The following is a 17,253-nucleotide window of genomic DNA, read 5'->3' on the forward strand; positions in this document are numbered from 1 at the left end:
TTCAGGTAACGGGGTTTATTTGGAGGCGGACGGACATCTAACAATGACAGATCTGGGGTACACTGACTTAGACACGGACTAAATACAAGACACAGGCTAAGGGTAACGAATCACAGGTAAGAGACAATCAGGGAATCACACGAGGTAACGAGGTGGGCGTGGCACACATCGGGAGCGGACGGAGCGGGGCGTGACACCATGCATTTGATTCAAGATTATATCAACCTGGGGGTGCAGGGCTGGTGATGGTAAAAATGATCTGATTTCTTGTGGTGCATGTTATGCGAGCTACTCATTGACTCCCTGCAGTCTACTAGTGGCTTGCAGTCAAGAGGCATGGTGAATACACTGAAGTTTTTATTTGTCACATATAAGTTTCACACTGTTCCAGGTTCTCTAAGATACAGTATTTCTCTTGAACACAAATGAGTCGTGTACTTATCCTACATCTGTCCTGCATCCACCTCATCTGTCTTGTGCCTGTCGTACATTTGAAGGCAACCTAGGACAGGAGCTTCTCGTCTTCTTTTTTTCCCCACCCCCTTGAGATTTCCCATCTTACTTATGATATAGGGTGACCTTCAGTCTGTGAGGTGGCTTGTGTTTCCCAGGACTGGGCCTGGTTTCCCAAAGATGCTACACTGGATAAAGTATTAGGAGTACTTGGACATTTTAGGTAGGTATTTCACGTTGACTCATCAATGAAACATTCCTATGATTTGAAAAGAAATCGGGGAAAATAAATTGATGCAGAAAAGATTACTTTGAAATCACACAGAAGTACCATCTTTCTGGCTCGGTGTCGACACCCCTTGGGCTGACTTATTTTGGACAGACGACCCCGACCGGTTCTTTGTGGGGTTTGTGTCCTGCCTTGGGGTCTTTACTCCCTTAGTACTCATTTGATGCTTCTGTGCCAGCAGTTTGCGCTGCTCACAGGTTTTTTTGTAATCGTAGTAAGTGTTTAAGCCAGTGGAGATGACAGTCATGAAGTCTTTGACCTTTCCCATCAATTCCATTTCCTGTCTCTGCTTGGCCTCGTTGATCCCCACTTGCAGCCTCTGAATCTCCTCTTCCATGGCTGCTTCCTTGGCTTTGAAGCCCATAGCCATGAGCTCATTCTGCTCCTGAAGCTTACTCTGTAGAGCAAGCTCCATTTCTTGCTGAGCTTCAGCTGCCTCACGTTTCATTTTTTCCTTTTAATGTCACAGAACAAAATGTGTGAGTGACATTTCTGCTGTGCTCAGCCATTCTTTAGTGTTCCTTTAATCCCACAAATCAGAATGTTTGAGGTCTTTCGTATCTTTAACTGTTTGATTATATCGGTTTAAAATAAAAATTATCTACAGAGTCAGGAGCTCTAAACATTATAATGTATAATGTATAATGTGACTATACTAAGTTACCATCTAATCTGATATGAAATCCCTTCTACCTTTTCAGATTAAAATATCTCCTTCACAAAAGACAAATAAGATGAATGAATGTACCTTCAGATGATGTACGGTCTCTTGGTGGCGTAAACTTTGCTCCTCAAGCATCTGTTCTGCTATCTGACGTTCTTGAGTTTCCCTTCTCTTCTCCTGCTCCAACTTGAGAGATCTCATCTCCTCCTCTGTTACAATACAGACAAGAACTGGGAATGACCTCACTGGGAATGCCTCTAGAATGGAAGAAATTCATCTGTGCACTGGCCAGTTTTTATGAATGTGACAGAGTGTGAGTTTGATGGCTTTCAATATTCTTTATGAATACCGGGAAAGAATAATATTGTTAAGGATTTGCTTTAAGAAACACAAAGACAAACAGTCACTGTGTAAACAATTTTCTGAAAAGGACAGTAAATACACAAATAATCAAACCATTACAAAGTGAGATATGAAGAATTTCATTTTATTGATCGAATTTGCTGATAGCTACAATGAAATCTGTTACTTCTCAATGAAGCAAACTAGGAGGGTACAAAGTTATTTTTACTTTTTAAAAGATTTCTTCATTAATTTGAACTGTAAGACAGTGCTGGCTGCCTGGATGGCTGTATTAGCAGCTGGCAAGACATAATCTGTAAACCAGTTGCTAGAGTTGCTTTGTTTGTCTTTCTCTGCTTTCAGGTTCTCGATTTCTTGTTTCATTACTTCTGCCTTCTCCTTAAAGCCTTTCTCCATAAGATCCCTCTGCTCTTGAAGTTTGCATTCTAAGGCCTTTTCTGTCTCCTTCTTTTGGCAGGCTAATTCATCCCCCATTTTCTCTCTAAGCATCTGAAGTGCCTTCTCTTGGTTTTTGCGTTCATCCTCGAGGGTCTTCTCCATCTCTAAACGTTTCTCCTCTTCAGCTTTTGTCTGTTGAGCCAGTAGTGCGGCTCTCTCTCTTTCCTCTGTTCATTCAGTCACAACAAAGGGGAGGGGGGAGGGGAATTGAATGAATAGGCAAAAATTTCACCTCTAGTTTTAGATAAAATACAGCCTGCGATTTCCTCCATTTATTCATTGTTCTTTCATTCTGTTGGGGTCAGCTATTTGAAAAGTTAGCTTCGATAACTGCTAATCCGCTAACTCCAAAGTTTAATTTGACAATGCTAAACCAACAAACCGCTAAAAAATTTAGAGGGAGTTAACCATAACCGCTAACCACTAACTTTTATTCTATGAATTTAGCTTCAGTTTCAGTTCAACACTGAAATCTTTAAAAACACACTTAGCTGAAATTTTAGTAAGTTGTAGCTTAGTTACAGAGCTTTCCACAAAGGCAGATCAAATGATGATCAAAGTTTACGCAAATAATTAAACAAATTTAATGAAACGGTAACACTTTACCGTTTATGGTAACACAAGGCACAAATACTTAGTAAAAGCCCAGTTACTACTTAAGTACAAATCATGAACAAATCATGAACAAGTATAATTACTACTTGAAATAAAAGGTGCATGACGATCAGTATTTCACTTGTGTTCTTCATTACATGTTCCTTCAGTAGTTCTGTCAGTAGTTAACGAAGGTTTACAGAATTATATATAATATAGCCTAATAACGTATAGTAACTGCTTGAGATAAAACATGCAATACGATTCATTAATGATGAATTAACATGATATCAGTATGTAACTAAGATTTAGTTTTTGATTTATTAATACATAATAGCATAATACTATATTATTTGTGCCAAGTGTAGTGTCAAGTGTTACCAATTAAACATTACTTTACAGTCAACAATCAGCAGTTTATTCTCTGTAAACTTGTAGACTCAGTAAACTGATTAAAATATGCTTATAATAACGTACACTACAGCTTACAGCTGACACTGTAAAGGCTGATTTATACTTCCGTGTCCAGCTTATACTGTAGACTACACAAGTGGTCTACACTGTTGCTAACATTTATGCTTTGTGCTGGTTCATTCCTATTGCGATGAGACTTGACAGAATTTGATTCAACACCATGCAATTCAATGCTATACGATGAGATGCTATGCAATTCAATATGGTACAGAATTTTGATTTTATTTGGTTCTCAGCAGATAGCAAATAATAATATGCTGAGGCGGCCATGTCCTCTCATAGGCAAAAAGGTATGAGTATGTATAATATTATAATATTTTATATGTATGGTCCATGTACTGCGAAAAGGTTTTAAAGTTTTAAAATAGTCAAAGAAAATGTGTTAAAGTGTAAAAAATTACATTATAACACATTCAAAGAGAGAGATTTGTCAATCAGAAACATCTGGGAAGGATAAATGCATAGAACACTGGCAAATTGGCAAGTATACGCAGAGGATGTCAGCAGTTTGTACATATTTTAAGATAAGGGACGACAACAGAAGTAAAGCAGACTGTAAGCACTGTTCTGCTAAAGTGTCAAGAAGAAGAAAGGTCAGCACATCATGTAACAGAAGCAATTTGATCAATCATGTATCCCTGTAACTAAGGACCGCAGCCATTCCACGTGTTTGTTAAATTTCACCAATAAGTCAATCTGCCAATTTATTGATTGATTAATATTTTAGTGATCAGCCAAACATGGTATGCTTGTGGTCCAGCCAACAAATACATGGGTACTTTGACTGGTTACTGTAAATACTGGGAGTGACTTTAGCACAGACTTAGAAATGGCTAAGCTAACGCACCCTGACAGCCATAAAAATCAGTGTTACACTAACATGAAGATCATTTAAATATAATTTTCTTTGACTGCCTCAGACTTTTGCACAGTTCTGTACATAATATGTATCAGTGTGGATAAGCAACAGTTTTAATTAAAAAATATATCTTACTATTATTATTATTCTGGGATATCCCCAAGGCGATCTCCTATGTTGGGTGAAGGCCAAGACATCAGGACAGGTTTATTAATGTGAAAGGAATTTCCTGACTATGTGGCTTATGTTTATTATTGTTGCTTTTTGTACTGTAATATATGTCTTTGGGTGTAAATGTCATTTTTGTATAGTGCATGTGGCAACTGCTTAGGAAAGAACAATGGTGACAATGACCACTCTATCCATTTGCCAGAGGTGATGTATTTCATATGTCAGATCTGTGTATTTGCATATTTTACCTGTTTGTGTCTTTTGTAGGTTGTATGTAACTGGTATGGTTATTATTATTATTATTATTAGCTACATTGATGAGAAAATTCACCAAAAGTTATCTGTGCTATATACAACCCAGTCAGCTCTCAGGAAGTGGGCCCAACTGAAACTTTCAAGATTAGCATTTTGCACAGGAAGAAACATTTTTCCCCCATTCATTTTTCTGCAACTTCATGCTGTTTCTGCATAGTTCATATACACTCACCTAAAGGATTATTAGGAACACCTGTTCAATTTCTCATTAATGCAATTATCTAATCAACCAATCACATGGCAGTTGCTTCAATGCATTTATGGGTGTGGTCCTGGTCAAGACAATCTCCTGAACTCCAAACTGAATGTCAGAATGGGAAAGAAAGGTGATTTAAGCAATTTTGAGCGTGGCATGGTTGTTGGTGCCAGATGGGCCGGTCTGAGTATTTCACAATCTGCTCAGTTACTGGGATTTTCACGCACAACCATTTCTAGGGTTTACAAAGAATGGTGTGCAAAGGGAAAAACATCCAGTATGCGGCAGTCCTGTGGGCGAAAATGCCTTGTTGATGCTAGAGGTCAGAGGAGAATGGGCCGACTGATTCAAGCTGATAGAAGAGCAACTTTGACTGAAATAACCACTCGTTACAACCGAGGTATGCATCAAAGCATTTGTGAAGCCACAACACGCACAACCTTGAGGCGGATGGGCTACAACAGCAGAAGACCCCACCGGATATCACTCATCTCCACTACAAATAGGAAAAAGAGGCTACAATTTGCACGAGCTCACCAAAATTGGACAGTTGAAGACTGGAAAAATGTTGCCTGGTCTGATGAGTCTCGATTTCTGTTGTGACATTCAAATGGTAGAGTCAGAATTTGGCGTAAACAGAATGAGAACATGGATCCATCATGCCTTGTTACCACTGTGCAGGCTGGTGGTGGTGGTGTAATAGTGTGGGGGATGTTTTCTTGGCACACTTTAGGCCCCTTAGTGCCAATTGGGCATCGTTTAAATGCCACGGCCTACCTGAGCATTGTTTCTGACCATGTCCATCCCTTTATGACCACCATGTACCCATCCTCTGATGGCTACTTCCAGCAGGATAATGCACCATGTCACAAAGCTCGAATCATTTCAAATTGGTTTCTTGAACATGACAGTTAGTTCACTGTACTAAAATGGCCCCCACAATCACCAGATCTCAACCCAATAGAGCATCTTTGGGATGTGGTGGAACGGGAGCTTCGTGCCCTGGATGTGCATCCCACAAATCTCCATCAACTGCAAGATGCTATCCTATCAGTATGGGCCAACATTTCTAAAGAATGCTTTCAGCACTTTGTTGAATCAATGCCACGTAGAATTAAGGCAGTTCTGAAGGCGAAAGGGGGTCAAACACCGTATTAGTGTGGTGTTCCTAATAATCCTTTAGGTGAGTGTATAGCCATAAACATAAAACATAATGGTATAATAAATGAATATGAAAATGAGAATTAAATATTAAATAATAGGTTAAAGAAGACAGAATTACAGGCTGAAACAAGCTGCTATAAGTGGATAAAGAAACAGACTTCAACAACAGGTCCAACATATCTCTCTTAAGCTTTTGTACCAGTGTCTGTGATCAGAACAACTGACCAAAGCACTTAACCGCCAGTTGCAGGGGTGCTGCACACTGGCTGGCCCTGCGCTGTGACCCCCAAGCTTACTGTCACCTGTATTCATTTCATGGAGAGTTAGACAGGATAGGCAAGTAAAGAGAATTTCCCCAAGGGGATGAATTAATTATCTATTCTATTCTATTCTATTGCTGTAATAAAAACTTACCATGGATTTTCTTCTCCTTCTCCGTGAGTTGCTTATCAGCCTGCATGACTGAAGTAGATTCTGCACTCTTTTCCTTTAGAAAGTTCTCCAGGACTTCTTCTGCCTATAAAACCCATCAGGACATGAAAAGATCATAACAGACAAATGGGCGTAAGACACTGATACCCTATGGTTTTATGACTTGTTTTTCCCCATTTCAGCAATACAGACTGTATTGCTTTGCATATTCAGCATGAAAATGACCAATTCCAGTAGATATAGATCAGATTTTGAAAGACACAAAGCACATGCATAACAGCAAGTCGTTTTGGGTTGTAGACAGTTTTATCTGTAGTTCTTACCTTGACTCCTTTGTTGGGCTTTCTGTTGTATTCATCCAGTAAAGCTTGGCGGTCCACACAATAAAGCTCATACCCACTTGATTTAGCATAGGACCCGTTCTCCAGTTTCATGGCCATTGGCTGAGAAAGCTGTGAAAGCAGCTGTCTGCAAAGTTCTTCTGAGGCTTCCTCGTTTTCAATAAGAAGATCAGCATAAGCTTCATTGATAGTTTCCTATGAACACAGCACAGATTCTGTTGTGGTTTACATTCTTTCAGCAACCTTAAATCAGTATCATAAGTTGGCTGGGACTGAAACCTACCAGTAGTTTTTTCATGTATTCTCCCTTCTCATCCTTAAAGGATCGGCTTGAGAATGCTTTGATGGCCTGGGAATCCCAGTGTCTGTGGTGTTTGGACATCTCTTCAATGCCTATTGGGAAGGTGACCTCCTCCATGCCATTTCTGTACACCTGCAATCCTTCCTGCACAGCGGCCTCATTTTCAATTTGGGTCAGGGCCACCACAGCATTCTCCAGACAGGGAACACCACCACTAGCAATGGTCTCCACGTAGGTCTTTGCCAATTGGCCAAGCACTAAAACCAAACAGCAAGTATGTAAATCGCGATTATTCAAAATCCATAGTTACTATGTAATATCCACTGGGAGTTAATTTAATCCAAAGACTTTTGCCCTCCAAAATATTGGATATGGTCCAATTTAGAAATCAGTACCATCTCTTTACATGTAAAGCAATATTTTAAAACAGGAAACAGAGCTACGGTAATTATGAGTGTTGACTGAGAGATCGTAGACTCACTCCTTCCTGTGACTGGAAGTCCACCTTTCACTCTTTTTACTAGACTTTCCTGGTAGATGTAGTTGCAGAACATAAGAGAAACAGCCTTAAATGATGAACTGAGCTGATTTTCTTCAATGGACTCAAGGTGGGCCATTTTATCTGGAGCGGCTGGGGTTTCAAACACAAAGCATCTTCTTGTTGGGAAGTAATTCCGAATGCACTCTCGAGGGAGGTTATAATCAACTGTCTTCCTGTCCCTTCCTATACATAGAAACATGTATCATGACATACGTATATCTGTATATTGGAGCATACAGGAGGTAGTCTAACAAACATTATACCCAGTGTGGTAGTGGTGTTTTGGTAGGTGGGCATACTGTTATACTGTATTATTGCATTTCTTCTGACTGACATGCATTTCTTACAATTTTTTGGTGGGTATACAGTAAATTCATTTTTTCAGAAGTTGGTATATGAGGTATACGTGAATATGCCCATCACTACATCTCAGGTCTGGGTACAGAGAGGCAGAGATACTCCATGTTACTTTAGAAACTGCCACGCAAATTTGGTGGTGAAGTGACTGGAGGCTTGATTTTGATTTGTCGTTAACAAGTGGGGTTGAATGCGTTAGCCCTCACAACATCATTTAATTGGTCACATCACATCTGTACAGTTGTATTTAGGGTGACCACCTAATCCATGTCAGGAGGGACACTATGAGCTACTTCAGCTTTTACGAACTACTTTAAAGCTGAAAGGGTTCTGTGCTCTGCTAAAATGTTTGGTTAGTTCCTAGATGGAAAGACTCATCCAGCTGTTTCGCATTAACATTACTGACACATATACATGATTATAGGAGACTGACCAATCAGCATACGGCAAGAACCCAGTGCTTAAGTGAAATCCTGGTCCTTTTAATTGAAATGTATGAAATGGTAGTTTACAAATCCTGTTGTAGCTCATAGTGTCCCTCCTGACATGGATTAGGTGGTCACCCTAGTTGTATTTATCAGTGTAGATTATGTTAACATTGTCTCTCTTTGTATTGATTTTAATGACCATGTTAACACCTATTACCTCATGTCTCAGATGTAATCTGTATAAACACCTATCCGATTCTCCATGCCATTGACTGAGAGCAGGATGGGATTGGCAAAAAGAGATTTTTCCCACAGGAATCAATAAAGGCACAGCACTGTACCAAAGCAAGCTACCCAACCTGATCAATAAAGCACCATTCTAAATTTTGTGTTGTGTACTACCTAACTAGACACATTAATGTCTCAAAAGTAATGTGATTCAACTATGTTAATCTTTTTTTTTTTTTTTCCCCTTGTCGTGTCCGGCAGTTTAGCAAGCAGGATGTTAGTCTGGGTGCCTTATTGTGCCAACACTTTTATTTTAACAAGTGGAGCTTTGGATTTAAGCTCCTCTTGTTACTTGAGGTATACTCTTTATTAATCATTTTTATGACAATGTGCCACAAAGGCAGAGCTGACAGAGGGGGTTAGTGGGAAAGAGATAGAGAAAGTGAGAAAGGAGAGAAAGGGGTGAGAGACGGAGGAAGTAGAAAAATAAATAAATACATAATAAAAATAAAATAAGGACAGGGGTCAGAGAGAGAGAGAGACAGGGAAGAGAAATAATACATAACAAACAGTAGAACAAAAAGGAAAGAGTAATAAGAGGACAGCTTCTGCATCTTGCTGCTTTACACCGTATCATCACACCAGCTGCTGTATCTGAAAGATAAGATCCAGGGACACACGCAAACAGTATACACACGAAGAAACCAGTGGTACCATTATGACATGGGAATGTGCTTGTGCCAGTATCTGCTTCTGGAATTAAATACGTTAATACCAACGAAAGAAAATAAATATATATGCATAAGCAGACCACCAGGAACACTGTCTAAATATCGTCGTACCCGTATCTGCATCTGAGAGGAGGGAGTGGAAGCCACACACCAACTTTCACACACACTCTCACACGCACACACACACCCAGACAAGGGGAAAGAGGGATAAAATAGGGGAAGAGAGCCCTAGGGTCTCTTGTGTGTGTGTGTGTGTGTGTGTGTGTGCGCGCATGTCTGTGTGTGTGTGCATTCTAAGTGTATGTGTGTTGATATGAAAGTGTGTGTATGTGTGTGCGTGTGCATATGTACGTGTATGTGAGTGTGTACGCATACGTGTATGTGTGTGTGTACGCATATGTGTATGTTTGTGTGTTGTGAGTGTATGACTGTGCAGGTTAACATGGAATGATTCCCAGTGAGTGTGCGAGGCCACAACAATACCGCCCTGGGGCCCCCAGACGGCCGGGAGAGCCCCGACGGGTCACGGACCCAGCCGCCCCACAGTGGCCAGGTACCCGGGCCCCCGCCACCAGACGGCTGCGCGCCCACCCAAGGAAGGCAGGGGGGGAGGCACTGGGCGCCCCCCACCGGCGAGCACGAGGCAGGAACCCCACGGCCACAGGCGGCAGCGCGCCGGCCCCCCCCGGGAGGCCGGCCACGCAGGCACGGACAGAGCCCAGACCCCGGACCACCTGCACACCCCGCGGGAGACCTGCCCCCCCCCCCCAAGACCCCCACCCGGGGGACCAGGGGGATGCCCCGAGAGCCACCAAGCAGACCCGCCCCTGACCCCCCCTCCCCCAAGCCAAGACTATGTTAATCTTGATGTTTTATCTCTTACCTTTTTTAAGGGCAAGAGCATGTTCCAGATACTCTTCTTCATTTACTTTCTTTCCATCAATTTCCAGCAACAAAGTGAAATCCCGCACAGCCCACACAAATCTGGGGAAGAACTGCAGAAACTGGGCATCTTCCTCATCGTCATCACCCTCAGCAGATAAAGCACTGGCAGGCGATTTCACCTTGATCCGCTCTGTCAGCTCTGTGACATATCTGTACATGTTAAGAAATGGTGCCCTGTGGGACTCAGAAATCGAGGCCCTTTAACTGCCGCTAACATATACCCCTAAAGGGCCTAATGATGAATAAGATCAGTCCTGTTACAACACGTGATATCATAACACAAATCGTTTCTAATACAATTGATATATTAGTACCCAAGTCCAATACAACGAGGAATCGCATTTGTATTTTCATGATTTTCAGTTGGAAAGAACAGCACTAAGAACTATGACCAGATACGATCTTAGATAGAAATACTACTTGAACGCAAAAATAACTATCCAAGTGATCGATAGTGGCATCCAATTCTTTACAGTGAATCGGTCGAACGCTGTCCGCATGCCCAGCTTTGGCTCACGACTTCCGACTAATGACCAATGATATCCAATATGAATTATTAATGAATCATTTTCTGTATTTTCTGACGCCACTAGATGGTGCTCATGTGATATTATTATTTCTTATTTAAAATGCATATAATTACATTACTGCCCATTGGTACCACTGTTTTAATTATGCAATTCATTTAATTTGGCGTAAGTTTTAGAGTCGCATTCCCCTAACTCTCTTTTTCCCACTGGATATCTGTATTTTACTATGAGATTTTAGTGAATGTGACGTTTTCCAGGAACGCATTAGTCACATTCTGGCAGGACTGACTGTATTATCACCGATCCATTCAATGTTCAACAACTGTTCTTCAATAAATCAAATACATCATAACAAGCCAAGAGGTGCCTTTTCACAAAGCCAGACCCAAAGGTATCTGCCACCTGTTGGGGAAATTTACCTGATGTCAGGTAATTAACATGGCTTTCACTTAAATACTGAGTTTTTACTACAGAAAAAAGGATACTGTAAGTTTTCCACTGCTTGGTTGTCTATGGTTCCTCTGCTGTTGTAGACCAGAGTGCTGCTCAAAAGAATGGACAGAGCGAAGATCCAGGCATCATTCTTCTGGTCTCCCTGTAAAACATCCCCAAATCTAAATGAAATGATGGCATGCCATAGTTAGCCATATGCAAACATAGTTACAGCTTTAAATAATGGAGAATTAAATAATTTCACCGCTGTGCTTCATGATGGGATTTCCTACAGCAATTAACATTTATAATCAACAGATTGAGCTAGATGCAAGATGTTTTGATGTTTGTCATAAAATAACATTGATAAAAATTAAAAAAAAAACTGCCCATGTGAACAATATACCTGTGAAACCTTAATACAGTCCTGTGTCATTGTTGTCACAATTTTTAAAATGAACAAAGATCCAGTCCCTTGATACAGACAGAAAATCCATGAGGTTTAGCAACACAATAAGTTAACTATATACAAGAATGGATACAAAGTTAATCAATAAAAGAGCAAATCACCTAGTGTCATGCAGTGTTATACCACACACACACACACACACACACACACACACACACACATATATATATATATATATATATATATATATATATATATATCAATGTAGAACCTATAGAACTATAAGGGTCAGAATATCCATCCCCCTCGACACTTTTTAAAAGTGTGGATTTTGTCCCCCCCCCCCACTTTTCTCATTCTCAGCAGTAGTTTTGTGCCATGCTTGGGTAGTTTTCTCTGCATTGCCAGTAAAATTCAATCCACTTACTAGTTCTAAAAAAAACCCAGGACAGAATTTTCCATTACCCATTTTCCAGGATTTACCATTTTAGAAATCCAGTCCACTTATTTTTCCTTCAAATACCCGTATCTCTAAACATTCCAGACCAGGATTTTCCATTATCCTTAGCCTCCACGCCCCACTAGATGCTAGGCAAACATTGACTTCCTGTCAAGAGTGCCAAAAGTCCAAAATGGACATTCGGAATTACTTTTCAAAGAAATGAAAAGTAACTTATACCTGCCATTTGTAAAGGGATGTTAGTTACACACTAAGACTCGTCTGAGCTGTCTGTTGATTTCACTTTCAAAATGAGAAGAGAGCAGAACAGCAGTATTGAGCACACACGAAACACGGAAAAGCACAGAAACAGGAACAAGACTATAAAGAGTGGAAAAACAGAAACTGAAAGGTTAAACACATTGCGCAAAGTTAAATCGCTATGACAAGTGCAGGTCTACACAAGCTGTGAATGAGTGTCTTCAAATGACTAAAGGGAGAACACTTTTGTAGCTTTCATGTAGGTGTCATTCATGATGCTTATACTGTACCTGCCTGCTTCTTGCCCCCAGTAATGTATATGTATGTTGTGGACAGTTGAAAATAAAGTTATATCTAAGGCTGGGCAATATGACCTCAATGAATATTACGATTAATTGAACATTTTACCTCGATTATGATTAATGAATAATATATACATATATACATACACACACACACACACATATATATATATATATATATATATATATATATATATTCTGAAATGCGTTAACCAGAACAAGTAGCCCTTCTGATCACCTTCTCCACGTCGCCCAGCCCCTCGGTGTCCAGGAGCACCAGAGTGTGGTCCTTTTTAACAGGGTGCGGTACACACCACATCCAGATGCCCTTAGTTTTGGACTGTATGGTGGCTCCCAGGGCAAAACCTTAAGACACAATAATAAATAAAAGCTGGATGCCTGAGAACAAAGCAATGCAGGCTTGTGACAACCATGCAATCTGCAAGCTTACCTTTCTGCTTTCCTGCCAGCTTGTTCATCAGGTAGGACTTGCCAGTGCGGTACAATCCCACTATGGCCACAACCACGACGGGCTGACTGACCCCCATAAGATAAGACATTGCTTCTGGGACGACTCGCAAGGTCCCGGCGTTTTCGATCAAACACATAGGGGACTCCATTGTGGAAACTCTGGACACAGAACCTGCTAAATTATACGAAACGAATATTATTTTCCTTATAACAAGTAAGGGAATCATATCATCCTACGTGGAGTCAATGCAAAGATATGAAAACAGTGGTAATATTTTACAGAAAAAAAACTTCTAGTGAAAGTGTCAACAGTTCAAGGTAAGATAATTATTATAACATTTTCAAATACACAAATATAGCCAATGAGATTCTCACCGTAGCCGGACATTCCTATACTGTAAGCCTCAAAACGGATTATGAAACCAAAACCTATTTAGACACATGTAGTAAACTATGTAGCGCAAAATTTGAAAAGCCCCATTCAGTTTGTAAATAAAATTACTTATACTTCGGATTTAACGCGCGCGTTCTGCGATTCGCTAGAATATCATATATTACAAACATGTGTATGCGAAATAACCATGCGGAATTAAAAAAAAACGCAGTACAACGCGTTGCGCTTTTCGGTGAGTTTTTCTGGCTTCCCTAGTGGAAACATTTATACAATAAATAGATTGTAATGAAAACGCTTACAAGAGCTCCGTGTTAATGTGCGCGGTACTCCTTGGCTGTGGCTCGACGACAAGCGAAAGTGAAGGCTGCTCTCCTTCGAACAAGGGTCAAGAATCTTTATAATCACAGGCTGTTTTAGGGTGTGTCACAGATGCTGACGTAAAACGACATGGAGACAATACTGTGAATAACATTATAGCATAACACGGAGACATAGCCCAGATTCTTTAAACATAAAGGTTAACTTCCACCATCCATAATAAATGATAGATTAGGCCTACATATTTATGGCCAAATGCGTCACGAGCCAAATACCGCGTATTCTAGCAACGATCCTGTAATTATGACTGTATTTGATAGATAGAGCGATCAATCCTTTATAATGATTACCTTGTTTACACCAGAATCTTACTGGAAACTCCTGTTACGGGAAACTGAAAGCAGTTGAGAAGTAGTTACACTTTCGATATTGCTCACTCTCTTGATTTTTCAGGTCAACCGAATTCACTATAAAAGTATTAGGCAAATTTTCCAAGTAAATAATCAAGCTAGATCAAGGTAGGTAATTGAAACATTTATTTATTTATTTATTAATGCTTACCAGAATGGACAGTTTGGTGTATTAATTTTAAAGCGATGACAAGCAATTTCATTGCTTACAGTTAACCCGAGTTGTAAGACTTAGAGACGTGAGTAAAACTTTCAGTTCAGCCCGCAAGTTTGTTTTAATTAGTATATGAACAAACGGGATTTGAAAAATTTATTTATTCATAGTTTTTTTCTGCTCGGATGTGGCACTACTGTCAGACGTACCCCCTGTTGTACAAAAATGGCTTGCAAGAATAAAACGGAACACTTAGAACAAGGGGTAAACATTTATACCTTTGCTTGTCACTAGGGCTGTACCCTCAAGGGTCTGCCAATTGTACCCTTAGCTGCAGGGTAATTGTACCCCTAGCTGTACCCGTTTAAGGTACAGAAATGGACTCTGAGGAATATATTTGTACTGTTGATGGTTAATGCTGTTTGTACCTTTGGGGTGTTCCTCAGAGTCCATTTCTGTACCTTAAAAGGGTACAGCTATAGGGGTACAATTACCCTGCAGCTAAGGGTACAATTGGCAGACCCTTGAGGGTACGGCCCCAGTGACAAGCAAAGTACACATTTTACCCTTTTTTCTGAGTGAAGAAATAGAAGTGAGTTTCAATCATAGTCAGGGGATCAGTACAGTAATGGCCATTTAAAAAAAAAAAAAAGATCTTCAGATCGCTCTGATTTTCATGCTTTGCAGCGTAGCTGATGGATACCTGTTGTATTTGTTAAGATTATTTCTTTCAGCATAATATCGTGTTAAAGTGATTCTGCTGCACAAACGGTCTGACATGCAAATGTGAAATTTGTGGAGTTGATATAGCTGATGCAGAGCTAGGGCCCAGCACAAAATGACCCATGTCAATGGACGGGGGTGCTATGATAAAGCAAATTGCTTTTTTGGTTCAAAATTTGTGAACCCTGAGTAGCACATCCAGAAAATGCAAAACAAACTTTTTGCATTTTTATTTGCATGATTTTCAGTCTGATAGAAAAGCATTACATGAACTACAGTACAACGCAATATGGTCTTAGCAAGAAACACTAATCTTGCATGTAAAAACAGCTATCCAAGCTATCCAGTTGAATGACAATGATATCTCATTTGTGAAAGAATCATACTTTTGAACCAGTTCTTTTCAGTGAATTGGTCCAACCGGTTTTCAAATCTAAAAGAATCAAACTTTTTGAACACCCACACATTGCGCAGATCAAAGTCTTAGATTCTAAAAATCAAAAAATCTTTGACAAATCATCAGGATGAATATTGGTAATTGTCACAACTAGGAAAGGAATGATTTGAAGGCTGACGTAAGGTAAGTGGAGAGGGTCTTTATTAGAACAACACACAAATGCTTATGGGAAAACAAAACAGGACTAAGAAGGGCCCAAATGGAATATCAGGACACAATGGGGGGGGGGGGCTAGGGTCAGATGGAGATCGCAGGGTTTTGTCTAGCACAGGGACAGGCATAGGCAACAGGAGGGATGATGTCAATTCATTATAATCGTTGGGGGGGGTCACTGATGACATCCTTTTTTGGCAGTGGAATGATTGTGCCAGAGTTCTGGCATGGTGGGATGATGCATTTTGAAAGTGACAGGTTGAAGATCCTTGTGAAGACCTGACAGCTGGCTTCACATTCCTTCAGCACCCTTCCTGTCACACCATTCAGGCCAGCAGATTTTCTTAGATTTAAAGTTTTGAGCACCTACTTCACTTCATGCTCCTGCACCAGGATGATGTGGCTGTTGGGGGACAAATGTTGGGTCTGTCTCCTTTGTTTCTACCTCAAAGCAAGCAAAGAAACAATTAAGTTCCTCTGCATGCAAGGCTTCTCTGTGGATGGTCTTGTAGCTGTTGATCTTGTACTTACTGTTACGGCGATCGTGCGGGCGCGCGGGGAAGCAGGCGAGATGAGCCGTGAATATAGGGAAACACTGGGTTTAATGCAACAAACAGCAGGCAAGAACACAGAATGACACTACATCAATGACCGGACTGGGGATACAAACGGGAACGCGGACTAAATACACTGAACTAATGACAACAATCTGAAACAGCTGTAAAACACTGGGATTCCACATGAGGTTAACGAGGGGGCGTGGCACACATTAGGATCGGACGGAGCAGGGCATGACAGAACCCCCCCCCGAAGGCGCACACACCGGGCGCGCCCGAGAGGAGGCGACGGACGAGACGAGACCGGGGAACAGGACCTGAAAAACAAAAACCAAAAACATCAACGAGAAACAGGAACCAAGACAGAGACACAGAACAAGAACAAGGACAGGAACCAAGACAAAACCCGACAAAGGACAGGGAACGCAGACAGACAGACAAAGAAGGGAGACACAGAGGGCACAGAAGGAACACCGAACGGCGACACAAAGGGGCCAGGAGTGAACACAGGAACCACAGGAGGAACAGAGGGACAAGGACCAAAAACAGGCGGGACGGAGGGAAAGGGAGGAGGAGCCAGGGGAGCCTGAGAGCGCCCAGGCGGACGACGGGCAGTGGCCGGAGGGACCGCAGGCGACAGAGAGGAGGGAGCAGGAGGGAACCACACAGGGGCCGAGGGAACGGGACGAGGGAGAGACGGAGGGGACACGGAGGGAGCAGGAGGGAACACCAGCGGAGGCAGGTAGGAGGGGGAAGCCGCGGCAGGCGCCATCCGATGCCCCGCTGAAGCAGGGGGGCCGGAGGCGACCGACATGGAGCCGGAGGCGACGCCGAGAACCGGCACCAAGGCACCGGGGGGGGACCCGGAGGGGACCGCCGATCCAGAGCCGGAGGACCCGCAGGCAGCCACCGAGCGACAGCCAGGGGCCTAACGGGCGAGCCAGGGGGCAGGGCGGGTG

At 41.5% G+C, this 17,253-nt stretch overlaps 2 protein-coding genes across 9 annotated transcripts in view; one reads left to right on the forward strand and one right to left on the reverse strand.

The window, feature by feature from the left end:
- Positions 1–14,321, reverse strand: LOC111840414 (guanylate-binding protein 1-like). 5 transcript variants are annotated; one of them, XM_072716615.1, is made up of 13 exons: positions 14,191–14,321; positions 13,822–13,954; positions 13,109–13,303; positions 12,896–13,023; positions 11,300–11,409; positions 10,223–10,434; positions 7,536–7,778; positions 7,037–7,311; positions 6,736–6,948; positions 6,395–6,497; positions 2,087–2,374; positions 1,491–1,615; positions 1–1,196 (listed from the first exon to the last, which is right to left on the reverse strand). In XM_072716615.1, exons 3-13 carry the CDS (start codon positions 13,275–13,277, stop codon positions 771–773), a joined length of 2,292 nt encoding a protein of 763 aa, XP_072572716.1. In that variant the 5' UTR covers positions 13,278–13,303; positions 13,822–13,954; positions 14,191–14,321; the 3' UTR covers positions 1–770. The 5 variants fall into 5 exon arrangements, with proteins under 5 accessions (XP_072572716.1, XP_023660977.2, XP_023660974.2 ...); XM_023805209.2 differs by lacking the exon at positions 2,087–2,374 and having other exon boundaries at positions 13,109–13,300; positions 14,191–14,320; XM_023805206.2 differs by lacking the exon at positions 2,087–2,374 and having other exon boundaries at positions 14,191–14,320.
- LOC111840413 (guanylate-binding protein 2-like) overlaps positions 13,242–17,253 on the forward strand; it is a 16,249-nt gene continuing 12,237 nt past the window's right edge. Inside the window, exon 1 of one of the 4 annotated variants that reach the window (XM_023805203.2) lies at positions 13,242–13,446. In XM_023805203.2, coding sequence (XP_023660971.2) covers positions 13,385–13,446 — 62 coding nt within the window. In that variant the 5' untranslated portion in view covers positions 13,242–13,384. Of the gene's footprint in view, positions 13,447–13,555; positions 13,755–14,118; positions 14,363–17,253 lie in introns of those variants that run through there. The other 3 variants (XM_023805204.2, XM_072716618.1, XM_023805202.2) reach the window with 3 other exon arrangements.

Source organism: Paramormyrops kingsleyae, chromosome 9, assembly GCF_048594095.1.
Source record: "Paramormyrops kingsleyae isolate MSU_618 chromosome 9, PKINGS_0.4, whole genome shotgun sequence".
Classification (NCBI taxonomy): domain Eukaryota; kingdom Metazoa; phylum Chordata; class Actinopteri; order Osteoglossiformes; family Mormyridae; genus Paramormyrops; species Paramormyrops kingsleyae.

Bases quoted from the DNA above. Each gene is read 5' to 3' on its own strand.
- LOC111840414 (XM_072716615.1), bottom strand. From the start codon at position 13,277: ATGGAGTCCCCTATGTGTTTGATCGAAAACGCCGGGACCTTGCGAGTC. The intron at 7,779-10,222 runs GTAAGAGATAAA...TTCTATGTATAG, and splicing joins TGCTCTTGCCCTTAAAAAAG to GAAGGGACAGGAAGACAGTT. The intron at 1,616-2,086 runs GCAACTCTAGCA...GTATTGTAACAG, and splicing joins AGCAGAGAAAGACAAACAAA to AGGAGGAGATGAGATCTCTC.